This window comes from Bidens hawaiensis, unplaced genomic scaffold (assembly GCF_021521415.1).
Source record: "Bidens hawaiensis isolate Kalapana, Puna unplaced genomic scaffold, B.hawaiensis_p1.1 tig00015770_1, whole genome shotgun sequence".
Classification (NCBI taxonomy): Eukaryota; Viridiplantae; Streptophyta; class Magnoliopsida; order Asterales; family Asteraceae; genus Bidens; species Bidens hawaiensis.
In genome coordinates this window covers 202,547-228,870 of record NW_027492407.1, presented here as the reverse complement: position 1 = coordinate 228,870, position 26,324 = coordinate 202,547, and the positions used below count along the sequence as shown (strand labels likewise).

General features: G+C 36.7%; 1 protein-coding gene across 1 annotated transcript; it reads right to left on the bottom strand.

Moving 5' to 3' along the window:
- Nucleotides 1-3,307: 3,307 nt before the first annotated feature.
- On the bottom strand, nucleotides 3,308-3,673 carry LOC143549745 (putative mitochondrial protein AtMg00240). The gene has a single exon (XM_077040573.1). It carries the CDS (start codon nucleotides 3,671-3,673, stop codon nucleotides 3,308-3,310), a length of 366 nt encoding a protein of 121 aa, XP_076896688.1.
- Between the last annotated feature and the right edge of the window lie 22,651 nt (nucleotides 3,674-26,324).

The window sequence follows — 26,324 nt, the reverse complement described above, 5'->3', positions numbered from 1 at the left end:
TCATTTTGATACCCCATCCTCTGCAAAAAAACCTTTCACTAATCGTTCGTCCAAACACGTAGGATCATTAGATTCATCTCCAAGTTCTAGAACATCTCGAATCACTTGTTCAGACACTATGATCTCCTTTTTCTTTACCATAGATTTTATACATTACTCCTCAAGTTTAGCATTGTTCTAGAATTCAGTAATCAACTCCTTGATAATAACAGTGTTCGCTGTGATTACTTTATAGATCCTTTATCTCCCGAAGAATGGCAAAATGACAAGAAATGGTTCGATCTTGTCGTCAGAACCATCAAGGAAAGCACATATATTATGGTTCGCATCAAAATCCATAATTTTCATCATCTGCACATACACAATAAAAAAAACACAGAACATGTTAGGAATTTTCATAACAATTTTATAAAAATCAATAAAACACGTATAAGATCTATCACTAATAAGGTCCAACAAACGTGTAACTTCATTAACGTATAAGACTATACACGTATAAGGTTCAACATCGTATAAGGTTCATAAACATATAAGTATATTATCACGCGTAACCTTATCAACGTATAAGACTCAAAACCCAAATGATGTACGTACGCATAAGATCTTCATCTGTCTAAGATCCTCAAACGTATAAGCATATGAATGGTTAAGAATATGAACGGATAAGTATATTTATCTTATATGTTGTGTAATTTACACAAACTTATACGCCGTATAAGTTCATCAAACTTATACGTTCATCAGTCAAACTAGATCAAACAAACAATTTGGTAAAACAGACAACAATGGACATGAGTTTATAGACGAATAGATTCGAAAACTCATCGTGAACCACAAAAAAACAAACCAACCCCTATGAATACTTATCAGATTAAGTCTAAAGATCAAAAGTTACTGTTCATCGTGAAAACCCTTTTCAGATCTATTATATAAGCATGTAATTATACCTTTAATGATACTTGTAGTGTGCGAATCAACCACAAGTACAACTAGAAATCAAAAACACGCAGATATACGAACATATTATTTGATTAAATACCTAGCGTGTAAGTCTCAACATGTATACGTTTGAACTAGATAAAGAGCAAATGTCCGTAAAACTTCATTATATAAGAATACTTATATGCCCGCAAAATTTATTGATTTATACACCATATAAGTGCATAACTTATACACCGTATAAGTCAAACAACTTATATGCTCTTATAAGTTCACCATTTATGCATTTTGATATTTTCAATCAATTAAGCTCTGACAAATTTCACACATACGATCCAGATCAAGTCCAAACTAATGACCTTGATGAATCTTTTGAAATATTTTGAACCAGTTTTGCTTTTTGATTTTTAAACAAACAATTTCACATATTTTGAATTTAATCAAGTCCAAGTTAATGATCTCGATCAATTCATAAAAGCATTTAATTCCAATTTTTGAAGTATTTTGTCAGAAAACAACCTCTCGATTTCGATTCTTGGATATCCAGACCCGAATTACCTTTCACCAAAGTCGAAAATAACTAAGAAATGTAAAATCTTTATGGTTTAAGTAAGAAAAAATGTAATCAAGACAAAATATATAAAACTAAGAATGAAGAACAAACAAAATAAAACACATATTTTTGTTAGTTGATCAAGGAATCATATTGATCAATCCGTCTACCATCACGGTTTTAAGTTTTATTATGTCTGATGCTAAGTCGGTTATGGATATTGTTGTCCACTTAAATTTTTGTAACAAAATAATCAGAGACATCAGTGATATGATTAAGGTTCAATTAAGCACATAATATCATAACATGATCAGTTTCTAATCTTAATCTTGATTCAGACTTATTTTGATTTTTACCATATCGCCCCAACTTGACATAAACCTTAGAACCACCAAATCAAAGCTTTTAAAAATTTTAACTTTTTGCAATCATAGCAAGGACTTTCCACAAAAAGGCATACCCTCGACATCAAGCAACACACCAAGCTTCCTTTTCCAAGGATGAGAATGCACGATTTCATCTGTCGGTTTACAAACATCGTATTCACTTGGGGTACAAGGGAGGAACAATGTATTACTAACATTTTTGATCAAGTCAGTAGTGAAATTTTGTACTTTTGTACATAGATATCAAGTTTAATGACTTATCAAGGGTTCGATCGCTTGAGCAGGATTTAAAATATTCTTTCGAATACCCAGATGAAAACCGCATAAAGACCTCATGGCTCCAGAACCCTAATGCATCCCATCAATACAGGATTGAAGGTCATAAAACCATACACCATTGAAGTGTAGACCATGTACTAGACTCTTAAAACACTTTATTTTGAGTATGACAGGCTATTACATTTCTGCCTTCATTACCTAGACTTTTGCTAGAATACTAACTCATCTTTCAACATGACAATTTATGTTTATATCACTTATTCCCCTTACTTGTTTGTTCAAAAGCTTACCCATACACCGAACATTAAGCGATAGAATTTTATTCTTCAAATTACCGTATTTGGAACAAGACAACAAATGTACTATCATTTTCCTTTTATGCTTCAAAACTCATTTTGAGGAACAATTTTCTATTGTTTTTGTAGTTTTCACATTATCAATATTTTTTCTTTTAAAGTTTTTCAAATGTTTTCGAAATTTTAATAAACGTCCCAGTTACTTTCCATTCTCAGGTAAATGGATCTCCCGAATATCTACAAGTTTATGTCCTTTAAATGTGAGAAACTGACATAATTTTCAGCGAGAGGTTATATTTGAATTTTTTTGGTTTTTCTATATACAAACAGAAATCACAATATTATTGTATTTTTTCCAAACCCATTCCCCCACCCTAAAATAAAAAACCATTTAAAGAAAATATTTACAAAGAAAATTTGTCTCGGTGAACGGTTACTCAAAGGATGACTCGGCATCACTCACTTTCCCACCGCCGAAAGACTTTATACCATTAAGCCCCAACAATTACAAAAATCTGTTATTATCGGAAGCTTTATTAAAAAGATCAGCTTTTTGTTCTTCGGTGTGAATTTTGTCTACGGTAATCAACTTCTTCTCGTAACAGTCACAGATGCAGTGATACCATAGGTCAATATGTTTTGTTTTTGAGTGACTTACCGGGTTTTTTTGTTAAGGATACGGCAGCAATATTATCTGCAAGAATAGGAGTAACAAGAAAATTCAAACATTAGTCATGCATTTGTTGTTGTATCCACAAAACCTGGGAACAACAGCTAGAAGCAGCTACATATTCGGATTCACAGGTGGATAGGACACAGTTGTCTGCTTCTTACATTGACATGTCACCAACCTGTTACCAAATAACTGACAAGCCGGCGGTGGTAAATTTGGCGTTCAGCTTGCAGCTACCATAGTCATAATTAGAAAATGCTCTCAGCTCAAATACATCGTCTCGAGGATACCAAAGACCGGCCCCTGGATTCCCCTTAAGATACTGAAGTATCCGCTTCACCAACGTTAGGTGAGAGACCCTTGGACTGGATTTATATCTGGCACAAAGACAAGTCGGATACATGATGTTTGGCCTAGAAGCAGTAAGATACATGATGGAACCAATCATAGAACAGTAGAGTTTTTCATCGACCTTATCCTCGGTGGGATCAGGACCAATTCCATGATTTACTGGAATAGGAGTGCTACTCAGTGATGAGTCAGCCATGTTGAATTTTTCAAGGATATCATTGATATATTTTATCTGGTGAATAAAGATCCTATCAGACTCTTGTTCAACTTGCAATCCTAAAGAAAAACTTCAACTCTCACATAGTGCGCATTTCAAATTTCGACTTCATAAGCTCCTCAAAATCTTGGCACGGCACATCATTCGTTGACCCAAAAATGATATCGTCCACTTAGACCTGGACTATCAGCAAATGACCATCCACTTCTTAGTGAAGAGTGTAAAATCAATGGTGCCACGAACAAAGCTATTTGTCTAACAGGTGTTGAGACAACATATCATACCAAGCTCTCGGGGCTTGGTATAGACCATAAAGAGCTTTGTCGAGCAGGTACACTTTATCTTTGTGAATCAGATAGACAAACCCTGGTGGTTGTCCTACAAAGACTTCTTCACCCAATTTACCGTTCAGTAAAGCAGACTTAACATCCAACTGGTAGACCTTGAATCCCTTCCAAGATGCAAAGGCTAAGAAAATTCTAATTGCTTCAAGTCTAGCAACGAGAGCATAGACTTCGTTGAAATCAAATCCTTCCCTTTGATTATAGCCCAGAAACACTAATCGAGCTATGTTTCTGACAATTATACCATTTTAGTCTCTTTTGTACTTGAAAACCCACTTGATATTAATATATCATTAGTTATCTGGGAGATTAACAAGTTTCCATACCCCAAGCTTTTCAAATTGAAGTAATTCTTCTTGCATTGCATTGACCCAACTCTTTTCATTCATATCTTGTTTGTATGTCTTCGATTCAATTTGTGAAATGAAACCTTTAAATGAGAACCGGTTATGAAGAGGAGCAACTTGAGTATAGTAACAACTCAAGCTTTGGTCAATCTGGCTTCTAGTACAAACAACATAATTAAGATCTCCAATGATATTTTCTTCCGGATGATATGATAAAGTTTGATGTATAACTTCATCAGGAACTATCACATCATTAAGAAGATTCGTGATGTTTTCATCTGAAAGCACAGACTCAGTAGCAACAGGATCAGATGCAGCAATAGCATGTTGAATCAGCGACACTATCACATCATTATGATATTCACCATCATCATCAAAGAAGGTGTCACCGGAGTATCATCAACATGGTCATCATCATCAAGAATCGGATCTTCATTAAAGACTGGAACTTGTTGTTCAACATTTTCTTGAGAAACTTCGCCAGAATAGTGTTGAAATAATAATGTGGCCATTTCATCAGTAATATCTTCTTCAGGAAAAGAGAACCAGCTCCACAAGCTGTTATAATCAAACATCCATGAATCACCTTTTCTTTGAATAGGAGTAGCATACTTTTGATAGTCCACATGTTGTACTTGCACAATACGGTTGATTCTAGGTAAAAATACTCTTCATAAAGGACTAGCATAACCCACGAAGAAACCATCCACAGACTTTGCACTGAATTTACCATCAGGATCCAGAACAGTGCATTGGGATCCAAACGGCTAAAGCCACTTCCAATTAGGATTACGTATAATAAGTCGCTCAAAACAGGTTTTGCCATACTTCTTTACAGTCAGGACACGGTTAGGAGTGTAACAAGCTGAGGAAACAACTTCAGACCAGATCTCAAAGGTAGTTCCGAATCCGCCAACATCGCCCTAGCTGTTTAAACTAGAGTACGGTTCTTTTGTCCAACAACACCATTTTGTTGTGGTGTACAAGGAGCGTTAAACTCTTGAAGAATACCCCGTTCATTACAGTATTGAAACATACGATTATTTCTGAACTCGGTACCATTGTCACTTTGATTCCTTCGGATTGTCAAGTTGTATAAAATTTCAAGCTTTTTGAACAAAATCATCAAGTTGTCAAAGGTTTCATCATTAAATTCAAGAAACATCACCCATGAAAAATGTGAGTAATTATCAGTGACCACCAAGCAATAAAGTTCCCCGGTGATACTTTTAACATTCACAGGCCCAAATAAGTCCATATGAACCCTCTCAAACGGTAAGTTGATTGTATTAAACAACTTTTGTTGGATGTGACTTTTTCTTTTGCTTACCATTCTTGCAACTCAAACATTCAGAACTCAAATGAAAACCCTTAAGATTTACTCCTTCAACCAATTGATTGTGAACAAAATAGTAAATTTTCCGAACATTGATATGACCCATGCGACGATGACATAGTACAGACTCTTTTTCAGATGCTTTGGTTACAAAACACTGAACAGTGCCTTGGGTCGATGAAGCAACATTCATGTTAAGCACGTATAGATCATTTTCTCTTGGTGCTTTCATCAAAATCCACTCTTCTGGAATCTTACACCTAGGCTTAAGAATCAAACAATATTGATTTGTAAAATGCATTGAGAAGCCTTTGTCACAAATTTCAAATATGCTCATTAAGTTATTTTCAAGCTCTGTGATGTAATTCACATTTTCAAACATTACTTTCCCATTCATTAATGTCCCTTCTCCAACAATTTTTCCTCCTTGATTTCCTGAAAATCCCACATACCCTCCTCGAATATATTGAACATTCTTTAGAAGATGGAGAATTCCAGTCATGTGTCGAGAGGCTCCACTATCCAATCCAATGTGAATCATTGGATCTTGAAACCCCTACAAAAATAAGCAGTTAGTGAAACAAGGAAACCCAAGCCTTCTTGGTCTTGGGTTATATCTTTTTTCCATTCAAAACTTCCTCTAAATCATCATATTCATTATCAGACAATTAATCATCAGACGAATATTAACTCAATGAAACAACTTGTTCATCAACTTGATTAACGACTTCTTTTAAACATTCAACAGATTGTTCATCAACTTGATCAGTTAACGACTCAGCAGCTTGGTTATCAGGTGGATTAACAACTTGTTCATTTGGTGGATTAATTTTTTCATTACTTTTAACCTTTGCCACCCAATTTTGACTAACAAAACCTTTCTTTTTATAAAAACTATCATTTTTCTTGGCGTTCGAAGATTCACCCTCTTCGAAAATCTTTTTGACATATTCCTTGTCTACACCTCTCTTGAAAATCTTGACTGGTGGAGGTGTAGGTTTCACCACATGAACTTTAACATATGGTTTTTTGTTCACCACATGTTTTCCTTCCTGACAAAATCTTTTATGACACAAATAGAACAAATGTTCTTCTTCATTACAACAGAAACACTTCCTTCTGTCAACAAATTTGTTAACAGAATGAACATGGTTCTCTTGACTCTCTCTTTCAGCTTTAAGTTTATAAAACTCATCTTTTGATTACCTTGTAAAGATAGCCTCTTTTTCTTCCTCAGTGTTCTCACCCTTGACAAAAACAATCTTTTGAAAACCATCTTGTGGTTTTACCGACTTTAGATTACCCTCTTTGAAATCAATACACTTTCTTTTATAATAAAAGTTGGTTTTAGCAAATCTAGAATTCTGATTATCAATTTTACCATTAGATTTGGGTTTAGGTTTCTCAAATTGATTACCAATTTTAACACTTTCTTTGGAAGAACTTTATGATTCAGACAAAATAAATTCAGCAACTTGTTTTCCAACCTCACTATCACACTCAGAACAATGATCAGATTGAACAACATGTTTATCACATGAATTATCATGTTGTGGTGAATCAGGCACCACGTTCAACGCCTTGAGGAATCTGTTGGGTTCTTTTGGAACATAAGAACTCCATATTGGAGGCGGAACAACATGATATTTTGGAATCTCTTTGGGAACAATGTGATCCAAAACATATCGAAAAACAAAATAACTTCACAATTGTGTTACAATCCTTTCAACCTGAATTTAAGTCAATTCCAATTCTCTTTTCAATTCTGCTTTTTCATCCACATGTCTATTTATGGCAATTTGCTTATCTTCAACCGTGTGAGTGAGCATAGAAATCATTTTTTCATCTTGCTAAATTTTATTCCACAAATTTTTCTCACACGATTGAAACTTGTCATAAGCCTCTTTCACATTTTGAAAATCAAGAAACATTTTGTTATAATCATTTTTTAGCAAATTAAAATATGCTATCAAAGAATTAATAACAAATTCATTTTTTTTCTTGTTATTCACTAATTTGTTTAACCTCTTCAGGAGAAAATTTTACTATGACCGGCCATGTTAGCTTGAAGAATAGTTGCATTTTCCTCAACATGAATTCTTTCTTGATCAGTAATTTCAGAAATCACAGATTTTTCACTTGCTTCACTCTTTGATGCGGCACTCAAAAGTCTCCTCATCTAGCTCATCATCAGTTCTAAAATCTATCTTCCCATGTGGAACTTCTTCACCATTGAACCATCCTGCAAAACTTTCAAAGACACCAGGTGGCAAAAATGACTTAAAAAAATTATTGGGAATTGATTCAAAACTTTTCAGAGAATCCTCAGTAGAAATATCTTCTTCAGCATCACTCATTCGTTCGGTGACATCTTCAATTTTTTCATCATTCTTGTCCTCTTGTTCTTGAGAACACTCACCCACTATCTCTGCCACATTATAATTGTGGACCACTAAATTCCAGTTAAACCCCTCATCAAGTTGAGCATGAAAAACCTTTGAAGACAAAGCTTCTTGTTTATTTTCAACTTGTGTTGGTGAGATTTGATGATAAATTGCTTGTCAGTTGTAGTCTCGGCCAAATGGATTAGGATTTGAATCTCCAACTTCAGGATTGGTACACTCCCTCTTCAAATGTCCCTTTTCTTTGCATCGAAAGAATCTGACCTTGGACTTGTCAAAACCTAGCTTAGCAATAGTTCCATCCAGACAATTTTTCCTAGTGATTTCCCTAAACCTTTGAGCCCTCCTTACCACACTCGCCATGCATCATCGGATGTCAAGCATTTCCATCTCCTCACAGTCGATTTGGTCATAATCTTCTTTTTCATATTATAGTTGCCAATACGACCAGCGATTAAACATTCATAGGACCCCAAAATTGATCCTTAAAAGACATGTGCTCTTGAACATTCTCCATAGTAAGTCCATTGTTGTTTTTAATATTCACAACCTTATTTCATTGAACAACATCAGATGGTGGACTCATTGTATTTGATGATTGTTTAGGAATGGTAGAAGATGATGCATTGGTATCAACATAAGAACTTGTAAAATGAGGCATGTTGGTTTGTTGACTAGTTTGAGAAGAACTTCCACCAAAACTGCTATTTGTCACATACGTAGTTTGAATCTCTTGGCTTGGGGCTATCACGGATTATGAAGAGTTAAAGTACAAACCAATGTCTTGAATAGCTGACGAACTCTTCATTCTTTGTTTCTTCCTTATTTCCAACTCATGAGCTTCCAATTTTTTGATAAAACTGGCCAAGGTCAGTCTAGCATAGTTGATTGGGTTGGATTGTTGAATCATGGTGAATGTTTCCCAATCTTTAGACAACGAATCAGCCAATTTATTGATGTATTCATACTCCTCTTTGTCAATGCCCAATCTTTTCATCTCATTAACTAGATGACAATATCTTTCAACTAGTTGAGGCATCGTTTTGCCTTTGACCATAGAGAAGATGTCAAACTCTTTCTTTAGCAAACCAACTTTTGATTTTCTCATATCAACATTCCCTCTATCCTTTTTCAGCAAAGCCTCCCAAATTAAGTGACATGAGCCATTGTGTTGCATAAGACAAACTGAAAATTTTTGCCCTTTTTCAGACAACCATCGCGACATGACACAAATTTTCGGGACGAAAATTCTTTCAACATGGAATGATGTGACACTCGTCAATTTCAGGTTAACTCCGTTAACCCAAACTCGGTTAATTCAAACTCAAGCTCACATGAACTATGTCATTCCAGTTAACGCATTTCTCATTGCATTTAATTAGAGTTTACATGACATATGACAATCAGTACACAAATAGTCTTTCGGAGTTTCACCGAATCACGCACGAGTCGACTCAAACCATTGGTGAACAAATAATATATATTATAAACAAGTACTTGGTATAAATTACGTGTTACGTTTATATGTAAATTTGTGCTTGCATGTATAACATCATATTATGGATGAAATTGACCAGTTTATGCTTGAATTAAACTAATTAGAAGCTTAGGGTGCGATGTGTAACTTGTAATATAATTAATTAATATATAAACAAACTAATCAAAAACCCCTAACCCTCTCCCTCTCTCTCCCTCTCCCTTGCGACGGCAGCCCCCCTCTCTTGATTGACCGAACACACACACACACATACATACATACATACACGGTGTTTACAAGTTATTTGAAGATCCAAGGTTGCTAGCTAGGTAGATTAAACACCCTATCTAATCTATTTTATCAATTTTTTTTTGCATCATTAAGCATATTAATCGTAAACCCTAAATGTCAAAGATTGATTATTGATGAGTTAGGGTTGCATGCATGGTTAATTGTTCATAGAATAGTAATTTGTTGAAGTTTTGGTAAAAACTGATGCTGGACAGAATCTTAAATGCATGTTAAAACGGCTGTAACTTGATGTTAGTTATATGTTTTGAAGTGATTATTGATTCTATAATTAGTAGGTCGATTCTAGTTTCTAATAGTCTGAGTTTGAAATTTTTGTGTGGAAGCCAGTTTTTATTAATTTACAAATCTGTTGCACAAGTCTGATTCGGGAAGCCTTCTTATAGGCTATTTTGTAAATAGTATATCTCACAAACGACAACACCAATTGAGTTGATTTCACTTCTGGAAGTTAATAACTTGAGTGTAGAATCTAACCAAATTGGCCTTGCATTAATTGTATTAACCATGTAACGGGAATAGCAAAGAACGTTTTGTTGTGCATGATAATGACTATTGTGTACGTACTGCATTGTTTTGATTCTTGTGATAAACCGTATGTAATAAAAATATAATAAAAATATTTTTAGAAACCTAACTCACGTGTGCTTCTGTGATAAATTTTGGTGATTTTATCTACATGTTATGCCTAGTGAAATAGAGTAATCTGGACGTGCTAAATTCTGTCTCGGTAACTTAGCTGCTGAATTCTTGAATTAAACATGAAAAGTAATTGTTTGATCGATATTTGCAATATGTTTGACGTATTTTCCCTTGTGGTAGATGTTTTACTGATAATGTATCATAGTAACACTTAACACTATACTTAATCACACCCGTAGTTTGTCACCAACGTGTTTGTCGAATCGCACTTGTGTCACCAACGTAATCTCTCATGCGTAGTTTTCATACGTCGAGTCTAGTGACTCACTCATAGTTCAAAATACTTAGAAATCTCAATTTTGTATTTAGAGCACTAGTGAGCATTTCCTTTAACACATGATTTTCTCGGATTTTTGATAACTTCGCAAACAGTGAGTTTTGCGGCCCCTTTTACTCTTTAACCCTTTTATTAGGGGGAGGTAACATACTCCAACGCTTTAGATTTTGTTTACTCTTTATATATCACTTGTATGGCTAAGTGGCAACAAACCAACTAAGTCCTTCTGAAAAATCAAACCGGTTAATTTTGGATAATAGCGAGTCAGTGTTGAGTAGTACTACTGGGTTTGACAAATCCCACCCAACTCTAAACTCGACTATAGGTCGAGTGGGTGTAATTTTAGCTAACACATTACCATGGTCGTGGTTGACATGGTGGCAAGACAATCGTATAAACAGTCAGCTTCGATGTCAAACACTTAGTAATACATGCTTGATAGGTTTGCTACCTATTGATATATATTGACGTAACACTATATGGTAACGCTAAAATGCAACGCCTAATTTACTTAAACATGTGAACTCACCAACCATGTGTTGACACTTTTAGTATGTTTATCTCAGGTAGTCGAGGCGGGCAAGCGTTATAGGACATGCATTTAATGAACTCTTATGCTTTAAACTTCTTGGTTGTTTTTAAAACCTTAATTATGGTGTTTGATATAACTAACGATTTCGATCCAATTAGTTCACACCCTCTGATGGAAAAACTCCGTTAGTGGAATTTGAGGGCGTGACATTGCAAGAGTTAAAAAATCTCAGACTTTATTGATTGTTGAAACAAGTTCATCACTTTTTCTCACGAATGAACCTAGGCTTGTCAGCCTCAGGTATTTGAGATAATCTGTGACTTTTACTATTTTCATTCCTCTATATGATGTACTCAACTTCAACAGCCTCCCACGTATCATAGTTCACGGCTTGCACATACGTTTGAAACTGATCGGCCCAATTAGGATAATTTTCCATCCTAAGCAGCTTTGGGGGCTTGGTTGACGTCCCCATTTCATTTTACAAGTTTATTTTCTGAATGATCGGTGACGCATGTGTAACAAATGCGTTTAAATCTTTCATTTTTGAAAAGAACAATATCAAGCGTATAACTTTGGTTTTCACCCGTATAACTTGAACAACGTATAACCTGAACCAACGTATAACTCTGAACCAACGTATAACCATGAACCAAAGTATAACCCTGAACAAACGTATAACTCTTATGCGGACCAAACTCAAACGGATAACCAAGTTAGCAACGTATAACACCTAATTCAGCGTATAACCCTTATGTGTCTGTATAACCCACTTATACGCCTAAAACACACTTATACGCGCGTGTAACTCTTATGATTTTATCAGAAAACTTATACGCCAAACGAACTGTTGACCATTTTTGAATCTGGAACTTGAATTTGAGCTTGAGATAATCTGATTCACTCTTGCAGAAACAACGAGTATGCATCTACGATCATGATGACCAAACTAATTGAAAAATCTTCCATAATTCAGTGAGTAATTAATGAATATGTAATCGTTTAAATTGTTGACCTTTGAAACTTTAAAAATTCGTCATTTGACCTTGAATGTGCTGTAATTAGTACTAAATATGAGCCATAAGCTCTGATACCACTTGTAAGAACATGATCCTCATCATGCAAAACCTCATGTACGTTAACTCATAATGATTAGGACCGATTCGTTTATATTTACTATACAATACGATATAGCGGAAATATATGATAAAGCAGTCACAACACAATCGCTTATAACATTTAGTATATTGATATAACAATGAGAGTACAAAACTGAATAATATGTCAACCGTTATGAAATCTAAACAAGAAAGCCCTATATATAGGCGCTATAGTGTTCACGTATAAGGTAGTCACCGTATAAGCTTATACGTGCGTATATGCTTATACGCTTCCTTATACGGTTCACTATACGTCTTTCAAATAATAACAATTTAGCCCCTAACTAACAATTATACAAAAGACCTTATAAGCCCACTAGACCTAGTATTAAACAAAAATGCTCTAACATACTGGTTGGTCATGTTCTTATGTGCACTCAAAGAAATACAGAGGTGTGATAGCTGTCAAATCTATGCCCCATCACCCGTTAACCGAAGCTCAATCTTATCCCAGTTAGTTCATCTTGGCCATTCCAAAAGTGGGGTATCGATATAGTGGGTCCTTTTCCTGATGGGTCGGGGAAGGCCAAATTCTTAATAGTAGCCATCGATTATTTTACAAAATGGGTGGAGGCGAAACCCCTAGATACCATCATGAGGCAACAGGTGAAAAGGTTCATATGGGAGAACATTGTGTTTCGTTTTGGACTCCCCCACTCTATTGTGGCCACAATGGGAAGCATTTTGTGGGTGGCCTCTATCGAGAATGGTGTTATCAATAAAAAATCAAGTAGATTTTTACGTATTTTGCTCATCCCCAGGCCAACGGACAAGTGGAAAAAGAAAATCGAAGCATCGTGGAGGGTATAAAAAATGGGTTGGGCTGATAGAAAAACTCATGGGTAGATGAGTTGCCTCACATCTTATGGGCTCACCGGACATTGCCCAAGGTCAGTCATGGAGAGACCCCTTTCAGTTTGACCTACGAGACTGAAGCCATGATACCAGTTGAGAACGTATTGCCGACTACCCAAAATCAACTAACAGAGCAGGAAAATGAGAGAGATCTCAGGCTGAACCTAAACCTGGCCGAAGAAAGAAGAGAAATGGCGGCCGGGAGAGAAGTCGAGTACAAGAAAAATATGGAGAAATACCACAACTCAAGAGTGAGGGAAGTTAAGTTCAAAATGGGGGACTTGGTCCCGAGAAAAAAACAAGGCAAGTAGGCAGGAAGAACATGGGAAATTGGGGGCCAGATGGGAGGGACCCTACCCATTCATTTGGGCAAGAGAAAAAGGTTTGTACAAATTGGCATATCACTCAGGAGAGGAAGTCCCTAGGACTTGGAACTCCATGCAATTGAGAAAATGTTACGCTTGAGCCCCTCAGGGGGAGGGAAAAGGGGGACGCGTTAAGCAAAAAATGCAACATTTTGTGATACCTTAAGGGAAACGCGGCTCCAAGATGGAGTATGAGAATTTCATAATAACCTCTCCGAGAGGGCATTTACACATGATGGAAGTCTCGTATAAGGATCTTTCAATGTGATATCACGTAAATCCATTGTTAGGCGAGGATTGATTCAAAATAATTAAAATAAACACAATAAACACACAGTAATGCTTCAAAACACACGTTCTATTCAACGTCAGGTGCTTAAGCCCTTTAACATTGATTACAATAATACCAATTGGTCTCTCTCATCTCTCGTCTCTTACTCTTTCAATCGACCAACACAAAACAACCTACATACATCATATATATGTATATATATATATATATATATTAATATAGCATATGCTAACCCTAAGCCCGAGCATAAAATAAGCCCATAGAAATCCATGATTTCGGTTTACATTGAATAGCGCAACACCAATCCCAATAACATAAAGCGTAAACCATTAATATAGCCGAACAATCTCCCCCTTGGTTTAACGCTTGATCATCATTCGTGCTTAAGTATGTCAGCATCAGCTTCTTTGTAAGCGCCCGCCCATAAACCTGTTCATATGATCGACACCACCATTCTAGTATACTCCTTAGCAGCTGGCTCATAAAGGTTTCAGCAGTAATCTGGAAGCCGCTAAATGTCTTTATTTCCTTTTCGCCAAACTTTAGTACATCCATTGGATCAACAATGAGATATTGTTCTTTTTGTAGCCTTACCATTTCACCATCATATATCCAAAACTACATTTCATCAAGAGCACCCTCTAGAAATCTCTTGGTGATAGGGTTGGATGTCACTTTGATTAGTCGCAGGCCACATCACATTATCATTGTCTTGTTAGTACGAGGATCACGCACCCCCTTTGATTTCTTGAGGAAAGACTCAGCAGTAGGCATGTTAGGGAATCCTCTCTCAACCTGGTTGTTCAATTAGTTCCAGAAATTTAGGGCCTTTGGATCATTGCATGGATTGTGGAAAGTTACGTGTATCAGATCACTTAGGTCAACCTTTGTCCACTAACCAAAATCATTCATCTTCTTATAGTATTGTGTTCCCAGATCTACATTTGACCCACCACATCTCTTTATCACTATCATATCCCCAAGAAACAAATCTAGAGCGATCACCATACTTGTTAGAGAAACCCTTTTGATTCTCTATAACGAACTATTTAGGGTGATCGGAAGACACAACATTCTGATTGGAGTTCTTTCTTATCAGCATCTTTCTCTTTATCCTTTCAATTTGCTCAGTTGTCTTTGGTGGAGCCGCCAAGTTGTAAGGCCCCGTTACCGGTAACCCTACTTTCGTGTTGGATTTACTCATAAACACAGTTCTAAATATCAGAGTTAATTAAAAACTTTACGCGGAATATAAAACTTTCATAAAACATTACATATCAATTCATAATCATGTCTTAAAACATTCCTCTTGTCTTTCAAAATCAAAACATAACTTATAAAACATATCAGATCTTCAGATGCCAGGCTTTAGTCTTCTGCCATGTGTCCTCCACTCAAGCCAGCTGTCTCAACCTACTCACCTGCGTGCATACTAAAAGTCAGCTACGCTGAGTGAGTTCTAGTTAATCATACAATACCATACAATACCTTATTACATACATACGTACTTAACCTCATAACTTTCTTTCATACACACATAAGTACTCATGCCTTCATTCTTACTTACATACTTTCTTTCTTACTTACATACTTTCTTTACATTCATAATCATACGTTTTAAAGAGCCTTTCGCCCTATAACCTCACAGATATTATAAGGGTCTGGTCCCTAACATCACAGATATTATAAGGGTCTGGTCCCTAACATCACAGATATTATGAAGGGTCTGGTCCCTATCCTCACAGATATTGTAAGGGTCTGGTCCCTAACATCACAGATATTATAAGGGTCTGGTCCCTAACATCACAGATATTCTAAGGGTCTGGTCCCTTGCTTTCGAATATTAGTAGGGTTCAGTTCCCTCTTCGTTACCATACAACATGCAACATACCTCGAGTATTATTAGGGCTTGGTACCCTTTTCGTAACCATACAACCATACAATCGTCATTTCCTTCTTTTATTAACTTTATTACGTTCATACACCTAAACATACATATCATACTTGCCATATTTATAACGTTACAACCTGACAGTACGTGCAATATCCGAAGATCGTTCACGAACCATCAAGCAATCATTCATACATATCACATATTTCACATATGGCTTTATAACGTTACAACCTGACAGTATGTGCAATATCCGAAGATCGTTCACGAACCATCAAGCAATCATTCATACATATCACATATATCACATATGGCATACATTTATCACTTAGGATAAATGTATTAACAACACATCAAGTATACACACAGCCCCGAAAACATAACAAGGAATGGGGCTAGAAACTCACCTGGATCCTGTTACGCTCGCCGTTGATCGTAATTCCTTTCTTTAACTGGGCTCGGCTAACTGTATAATATTTACACATATCAATTAACTACTACTACTAGTTTTGTATTTCTATCTATATATGACCCACAACGAACGGGGGTCCGGGGGCAGCGCCCCTGGCAGCGGGGTTCTAGGGGCGGCAGCCCCTAGCGGGGTCCAAGGGGCAGAGCCCCTGGCTGGGGTTAAGCTGCCAGGTCAGCTTGGAAAAATTTTATTTTCGATAACTGCCTTAACACATTTTCCATTAGGTTTTTAATTTATTTTCTAAGCGAACTTCACTTTAGGCGAAGTTAAACCTTAGGCGAACTTGGCTTCAGGCGAAGTTAAACCTTAGGCGAACTTGGCTTCAGGCGAAGTTAAACCTTAGGCGAACTTGGCTTTTAGGCGAAGTTAAACCTTAGGCGAACTTGGCTTTTAGGCGAAGTTAAACCTCAGGCGAACTTGGCTTTTAGGCGAAGTTAAACCTCAGGCGAACTTGGCTTTTAGGCGAAGTTACCATTTTAGGCGAAGTTACCATTTCAGCGAAGTTGCCATCAGGCGAACTTGGCTTCAGGCGAACTTATCATCAGGCGAACTTGGCTTGCAGGCGAAGTTCATCAGGCGAACTTAGCTTGCAGGCGAAGTTCATCGCTTGAAGGCGAAGTTGCCCAGATGAAGGCGAAGTTGTCGCGCTGCAGATCTGTTTGCCCATAACTCCTTCGTTTCTTAGCCAAATAACTCGATTTTGGTACCCACGGAATCGTATGATCGGCGCCTACAAATCCCAACCATCAAATCGGCCTAAAATCGACGTTTTAGGGGTCCGATTTGGGCAGTTGTGTTTCGGGTCCGATTAACCCGTCAAATCCTAACCATTTTCAGTAATATTAGCTTTGCGGGATTAGTTCTTACCTTTCCAACTCAGATCTACCAGCAAAATCTCGGGTCTCGACTTCGGATCTCGGTTGGTTATGTGTGTGCTTTTGAGTGTGTAAAAGAGAAAGATGGAAATAAAATGATATCTTGGGCTTGGGATGGGTATTTATAAGCCCACGGACCCAAGGCCCATTCTCATTTAACCCATCTTACGTAATCTAAGCCCATGACCCGTTCCTTACTAGACATTTAAATAACTAAAACGTGAAATCACTAAACATAACTTTCTTTTATTTAACATTATAAAAATTTTAGGATGTTACACAAGTATTGTTCCAGTGGAAAAGATGCATCAATGTTAGAAGTAGGGCGCATACTGGAACCAACTGTCTTCTCACCACTGTCATCACCACTTTTAAATTCATCTCCAAACCTATTAACAAGCTTTTGTGGGAGATCCAAGTATAATGCAATAAGACCACCCATGTTTTCATGAAGCTCCTGAATCTTTGAATCTTTGTTAGTATTACTAGCTTCATGTTCTTGAATTAGTATATCCTTCACCACCGAGTCTTGTTCAAGCTTAAAAACTCTGCGTTGTAAGGCTTGTACATCAACTGGTTCAGCTTCTAGAATTTGTTTTGCATGCAAGGATATGAGCAATCTGGTCAGCTGCACTTGAACTCTCAGACCAATCAGATCAGACGGTCCAGATGGTTAAGTGGTGGACTGAATACGTGCCTCGAACTCAAACTCTTGTCTAATCTCATCAAAAATCTGATCTTGAGTTTGTTGAGAAGCAACAGACGGGCCTTTATCATTTTGAGTTTCAACGATAACAGGCTCAGTAATTGTTGGTTGATTGGTTGGTGTAAGATCACTAGCCAGCACACCCTGTCTAAAATATCGTGTCATCTTCCAAGACCCCAACTCGCCATTAATACAAAACCTGCAACTCAATATAAGCTCATAACAAACTCAAACACACACTAAACGTTCATCACAAACATGTTTCTAAGTCACATATCATAGCCTACTTAACCATTTAACCTAAAATACTCAGTTGGTCCATAGATTTCCAACCGTAGTCCAAAAACATATTTCAGATTGTATTTATTTACCTTTTAAGATTTAAAGAGATCAACGCAACTTTGATGATCAAGGTTTAGAGTTCTCACAGTACGATGATAAGAAGGTTAATGGTTTTTCATATTTGATAAGATTGAACAATAATACACATAGAACAAAAATTTTCTTTTAAGCTTCTAATTATGATTTGGGCCGAAAACCTTGACGGGCCAAGAACCATACCATGATAAACAGTTTGGGCCAATCCGACTTGGCCGAGAACACATTAAATAATATCAGATCTCTTGGGCTGAAAACATAAGTCTAGTCCATGTTTAAAACGATTTCTTAACAAATTTGTTTCGACAAGAGTAAACATAAGATAAAATTAAAACGAATAAAAATGAACAGAAATAAAAACAAGAGAAACCAAAACAAAATAATTCAACCACTCAGCCTTCAGTAGTTCTAACAATTTCGGGATAAAATTTCAGTTTCGATAAACGATCAAACTTTTATGAAAAGATCCGAACATGGAATCATGTTGATTAAGATGCTTTCACAATGATTCATATTCAACATTATTATGACTTAGAGAGCAGGTTGATAGTAGGTATTAAGATACTTAGCATGATTTTCATTGCAATAGTGATATTCGTAGAATTAATTAGGATGAACATCACTTATGAACCTATGGTGCCTCTTATCTCTTCTCAAAGCATATTTGGCTTTCCCAGACCACCCCAGTTTGACTCCAACCCCCTAATGCTTGCTTAAAATATTTTCTCCATACAAACAAAAAAATTTAAGCTTTAAGGTTGAACGACATACATGCCCCCCCGGACTTACAGGCCTTACATTCAGGGTGTTTAGGACTTATTTGAGTGTCCCACCCTTGTAGTTCTAGTTTGACCCTTTAAGCTTTAAAAAAAAATTTTATGACACAATATTATATAAATTTTTTTAATAATAATAGCAATAACTAATAAACATAATATTTTTTGTGATCAAGACATTAACGGGCTCGTGTATGACTGGATAATTGCTTTTCTGCCTATTATTTGGAGAGATGTATCTCGGGACATGCATAAATCTTCAAAACGACTCTCCACAGTAAGTTTAGCAGATTGAGTTCATATCACTTCAAACTTTTACGCATCATGGAAAGCTATCATACGAATCAATGACTGTTGAAAAACCTTTTTAGCCTAGTACCTTCACATGTTAGGCACACAAAAACAATTTATCTATCATTTTCCAAAGGTTGGATTACACTTTCATTTGAAAACAATGTGAGCTTCTATAAAGCTTGTAACTGAATAATCATATCACTTACCATGTAGAAAAAGAACCTTAAGCCAAAAACAATATTTTTAATTTTTTTTAAAAAAAAAATATTTTATAAAAACACACCCATACTCTTTTTGTATATTTTTTTCTAAGAACACACAGACACTCTTTTCGCATTCCCCCCCCCCCTAAATTTGTGCAAGACTTTTAACATAAAAAAATTTATGTACAAATTTAACCTCAAAGGAACTCAATCATCGAAATCTAGTATTTTAAGAAACCCTATAAGCACATTAAATTTGGCTGTTCCGACCGGTTTTGTAAATAAGTCCGGCATATTATTATCAGTGTGAACTTGTTCACGGTGTATCAATTTTCGGTCGTAACAGTCACGAATAAAATGAATTTTGTTGTCAATGTGCTTGGTTTTAGAATGCGAAACAGGATTTTTTACAATAGGAAGAACAACATCATTATCAGAAAAGATTGGAGTGTCAAGAAATTCCAAACCGTAATCCAGCAATTGGTCTTGAATCCAGATAACCTATGAACAGCAGGCAGAAGCAACAACGAACTCAGCCTCAGTAGCAGATGTGGACACCAGTTTGTTGTTTTTTGCATTGCCATGAAATGAGTCGATCACCAAATAATTGCCATCCACCATAATTGCTGTCAGCAAAACCATATAAATCAAATTCTGAGTTTTTGGGATACCAAAGACCTAGCTTCGGTTGACCTTTCAGATATTTAAAAATACATTTAACAACAAATAAATGAGAACGTTTAGGATTAGCCTAGAAACGCGCGCATTGACATACTGCAAACATGATGTCAGGGTGACTGGCGGTGTCATACATCAAGGATCCGATCATTGATCGATAGTATGTTTAATCTACGGATTTCCTTTCAGGATTATGATTTGATTGGTGTTTCCACCATAGGATTCACCGCACTCTTAGAATCTTGGAATTCGAATTTTGCCAGCATGTCCTCGACATATTTCCCTTGATGTAGCAAAATTCCCGTCGAACTCTGACAAACCTGTAATCCCAAAAATGTCGTCATCTCCCCAACAACTCATCTCGAATCTCTTTCTTCATTATTTCAAATTCAGAACATAGAGACTTACTGGTGGAGCCGAAAATGATATCGTCCACATAAATCTGAACCAAGATTAGATCCATCCCAACAGTATTAAGGAACATGGTCTGACCGATGGTCCCTCGCTTGTATCCATTCCCCAGTAGATGAGCAGTCAGGGTTTCATAACATGCCCGAGGAGCTTGATGAAGACCGTATAGAGCTTTATCCAACTTATATACGTAAGTAGTATGCTTTGAATCAACAAAACCCGGTGGCTGGTCCACATAAATATCCTCCTTTACTTCTCCATATAGAAACGTCGTATTAACATCCAATTGATAAACCGTGAACCCCATGTAGGAAGCATATGCCAAGAAATCCGAATGGCCTCAAGATAAGCCACTGGAGCATACACTTAAGTGTAATCTAAACCTTCAACCTGACGAAAACCATGAACCACAAGCCGCGATTTGTTTAGAACAATAACCCCAGTATCATCTTGCTTGTTACGAAAAACCCATCTTGTATCTAAAGCCTTCTTCCCAACGGGTAACTGAACCCATCTCCAAACCCTGAGTTTCTTAAACTGATTTTATTCTTCATGCATGGCGTCCACCCGCTTGGTTCTTTCAAAGCCATTTCAATGGACTTAGGTTCAATCCGAGAGATGTAACTAAAAATTAACCAACTGTTGATGTGTCCTATCTGACTTCTGGTTGAAACACCGGTTTCAAGGGGAGTTATGACGTTCTCGGCCGGATGATCCCGTTGAATTCTTGGCGGATTAGAATGATCGGGAACGGAACTAGTAGATGGTAAATTTTTTGAATCTTCAAGAAGTTTGGAGAAAGGGTTCTTCCATCTAGGCGTCGCAGTATTGTGTAAGTACGAGGTACTGGAAATTTACTCATTTGGTATAAAATCTAGGAATAGAGTGCTACCAAAGATTTGACGAATGGCACCCTCCCCCTAAACTGATGAAACATCGGCATCAAAAGTCTCAGCGGTGTGTAGTTCACATACTTCAGGTGGTTCTTGTGAGGACACGGTCTCAGCAACACTTTCCTGTTGACTTGCAGATAACGGTTGAGCAATATCTGATGATTCCGGCGGATCTATACTCAGCACCGGAGAATTTGTAGAGATGTCGTCTTCTTCATCAACATCATTTGAAATCCCTACACCTGATTTTTCTGCATCAACAGCTGGAAACACATTAAATGACTTAAATAGTTCATTATAATCGAATAACCAGTCAAGACTGACACGAGCATCGATTTCATTCTCCTCTAGCCAGTGCACATCATACGATTCCATTATCTGCTTCGTTGCCTTGTTGTAAACTCTGTAAGCAGTGCGACCAGCTTATCCAACAAAGTAGCAATCATCAACTTTAGCTCCAAACTTTGGATTTGATTCGAGATTTAGTATAGTACACAGACATCCAAAAGCTCGAAAGTGTGCTACAATAGGCTTGCGACCATAAACAATTTCATAGGGAGTCTTCATCTGTGATTTGTTTATCAACGCCCGATTTTGAACATAACAAGCAGTTTTGGCCGCTTCAGCCTAGAAGAACATAGGTAGTTTCTAATCACACAACATAGTTCTTGCAGTCTCGATTAGAGTTCTGTTCATTCTCTCACCAACACCATTTTGTTGCGGTGTGCGAGCTGAGCTGTATTGTCTAAGTACTCCCTTTTCAGCACAAAAATAATTCAACGTTGATTTCTTGAACTCCGTGCAGTTGTCATAGAGAATTCCTTCTAGCTTCAGATTAATTTGATTCTCCATAAGCACAACAAAGCATTTTTATCAATTCTGCAGTTTCACTCTTATATGACAAGAAAAACACCCAAGTAAAACGTGAGTAGTTATCAGTAATAACCAGCCAGACAATAAGAAGTGTGAGAAAGACTCAATACGTGAACTGGACCAAACAAATCCATATGAAGCAATTGAAAAACCAAGGAAATAGTATTTACCAGTTTTGGCTTGTGAGATTTACGATGATGTTTGCCTAAATCACAAGCTACACATTTTTCAATTGTTACAAAATCTTTAACAGGCAAACCATGGAATATGTCATTTTAAGCAAGGCGGTTTAAAGTTTTGACATTAGAATGACCAAGACGACGATGCCAGAGCATGGCATTATTTTCTGACACTTTTGAAAATAGACAGGTAATTTCATCTGGAACATTTTTATTCATTTCAAACACGTAGGTATTATCTTTTCTTTGTTTTCGAACTAGAACCCAATATTCTGGTATGATTATACCAGGCTTTAAAATAAGATATTCTTTATTACTGAAATGAGTTGAAAAAACATTTATCATAGATCTACGAGACACTGAGCAGACTGTGTTTCAATTCCGGAACAAAATTAACATTCTCAAATTTAAGAACATCATTACTTATAGTACCCTTCTGTGTGATCTTTCCTTTTTCTCCTCCCGCAAAGCAAACATACCCTCCATTAAATATCTGAATGTCGTGCAGTTGAGATATGTCTCATGCCATGTGTCTGAAACAACCACTATCAACATACCAAGGTCTGATTATATTCCTCCATAGCTATTCATTCAAGATGTGAGAGATTAGTTAGTTTTTGGAACCCAATCTATAGTGGTTCTAGGTACGCCTGAGTCATCTAAACGTGTTATAGGTTTCATGACATATCTTCCTGATTATATAAGATTGAGCAGGAAGATTTTGATGAGTTGGACACCGGGGATTGGGCAACCATAAACGGTTGACTTTGTCTCTGGTTTGCGGACGGAAGACACATTAGACTTTGACTTCCAGAATGATTTCGATCCAGAGGCCGAGTTGGGTATCGGGACCGAAATCAAGTTTCCACCACGCTTTTGAAATATGGTAGGTTTGGTTTGATGGGAGTTTAACTTTTCAGCCTTGTTTCTTTATCAATCGCCGTCAAATGGATTTGCAATGTAATACCTTGATTTATTAGAATTAAATTTATGGAAGGTATCCCGAGGCATGTTTCTCTGATGATATCCATAGTATTGGACATAAGAACGGTGTGGGCAATTTCTAGCAATGTGACCAGGAATGCCACAATTAAAGCATATTTGCCTTTACACATAAAAAATATTGTGGTCAACTCCTGGTCTTGATCTGTTGTGTGAGCTAGTTTGTCCAACTTTGGACTTAACACTTGATTTATCACGGTTATGAATATACAAACTTCCTTCTTTAACAATCTTAGGTGATAAACGTTCATGTGAATTTTTATTCTTAACAAATTTATTTGAAACCACACCACCAGTTTTAAAGGTTTTAGAAGAATCAATCACACAATTATCTTTTCTCTTAAAAACAGAGCCCACACAAGCATTTGTAGCAACATAATTCAAAACTGGAAAATTTAACAAAACATTATGATTAATGTCTTTATTATTCAAAATAGATAAATCATCATCCTCAGCAGTCCAATCCTCAATAATTACTTAATCTACACGTGAAGCAAACACATTAGTATCATTCAACCTTGAGGTTGATTCAGTAGAGTTGATTGAACCAAGAGCAATTTTGCCATTAGCAGTCGTCTTACCATACTGCATAAACTTTTCCATTTCTACCGATTCATTTGTAAGAGGAAGTCCAATGTAGTTGTTATTATATGGTAGAGGAACCACGTTGTACCCAATACCCTCACCCTTGTTTTCTTTCCATTTTAATTGCTTTTCAATCATGGACTCAACAACGACACTAGAGACATTGAATTTCTTAAAATTAAATTTAGCATTTTAAATTTATTAGTTAACTTAGCAATCTCCTACTTAGAAGCTTCTAACTCGGCGGTTAGCTATGCAATTTTTTGTTTAGCATGTGGTGATAGAATTTTATGCTAAAGTTGGATTGAAATTTTGAGAAATCCTTTAGTTGTGCCTCAAGTTTTCTTTTAAAGCTTTATCGAGTTTCTTATGGGTGAATTTTTCATGTTTTATTCCTCCATTTCCCTAATCAGATTACTATTGTTAGATTTATATAAATCTACCTTCTTAACGCAAGATTGAGAACATAAATCAGAACTTACCTTGGATGAGCTAGAAGAAGTGAAGGCCAAGAAGGCGAACTGAATATCCTTAACTTGTTCCTCTGTATCGTTTTCTTCTTCATTGGCATCAATCCGTGCAAAATTTGCAGTCTGATTGCTGATGTTGAGAGCTATCATCTGGTCATTCCAAGAAAACTGTTGAGCCACCAATCCCAACCCACCCTAATTTGAACCAGTTGCATTCTCTCCTCTTGCACTACTCACCGAAACTAATGCCCTTTCCATTTTTCCTTCCTTGGCTGGATTCGTGCATTCAAGAGCATAGTGACCCAGTTCGTGACAGCTATAGCACCTCAGAGTGTCTTTGTTAAATCCCATCTTCTGGTTAGCACGCACATTACAGTTGATTTTGCATGTTCTCTTGGTAAACTTCTTCGCTGTAAAAACTGCCATGGCTATTTGCCAAGAGATATCCATTTCCTCCACATCATCAAGATGGATTTGATCTAGCTCAGCAGATACAACTGCTTGAACTAGATCTCCAGCAAGAAAAGCATTGTAGCAGTTCATGAAACCTGCCATTAAGGCAATGTTTTATTAAGTCTCCTTTGAAATAGTAGGAACCTGAGATAGAGACTGACTGGAGGATCCAATAGTTGATTGAGGCTTAGTTGCAAGAGCAGGTTGTTGAAAGATCTCAGGAGTAGGTTGTGGTGGTGGCTCGGTAAATTGACCTTGAGCAGATTTATTCATTGAGAATTTGTTCTAAGATTGTTGTGGCTGAGCAGACTGACCTTGAGATGATTTGAACATAGAGAGGTTATCTTGTGAGATGAGCGCAATATTAGAAGCAACTTTGTAGCCAACCACATTGTAGGAATTAGCATGATTTATGGCATACCGCTTATCATCCATATCACTGGATTTAATGAGAGACTAGTTATTCTTGAATAGCTATTCCTCCATAGCTATTCCTTCATGATGTGAGAGATTAGTTAGTTTTTGGAACACAATCCATAGTAGTGCTAGGTATGCCTGATTCATCTAAACGTGTTACTGGTTGCCATGATATATCTTCCTGATTATCTAAGATTGAGCAGGAAGATTTTGCCGAGTTGGACACCGGGGATTAGGCAACCATAAACGGTTGACTTTGTCTCTGGTTTGCGGATGGAAGACACATTAGACTTTGACTTCAAGAATGATTTCGATCCAAAGACCAATTTGGGTCACGGGACCGAAATCGAGTTTCCACCACGTTTTTGAAATATGGTAGGTTTGGTTTGATGGGAGTTTAAACTATCAGCCTTGTTTCTTTAACAATCACCATCAGAGATTTGCCTTGTAATACCTTTATTTATTAGAATTAAATTTATGGAAGGTTTCCCGAGGCATATTCCTCTGATGATATCCATAGTAATGGACATAAGAACGGTGTAGGAAATTTCTAGCAATGTGACCAGGAATGCCACAATTAAAACATATTTGCCTTTAAACATAAAATATATTGTGGTCAACTCCTGGTCTTGATCTGTTGTGTGAGCCAGTTTGTCCCACTTTGGACTTAACACTT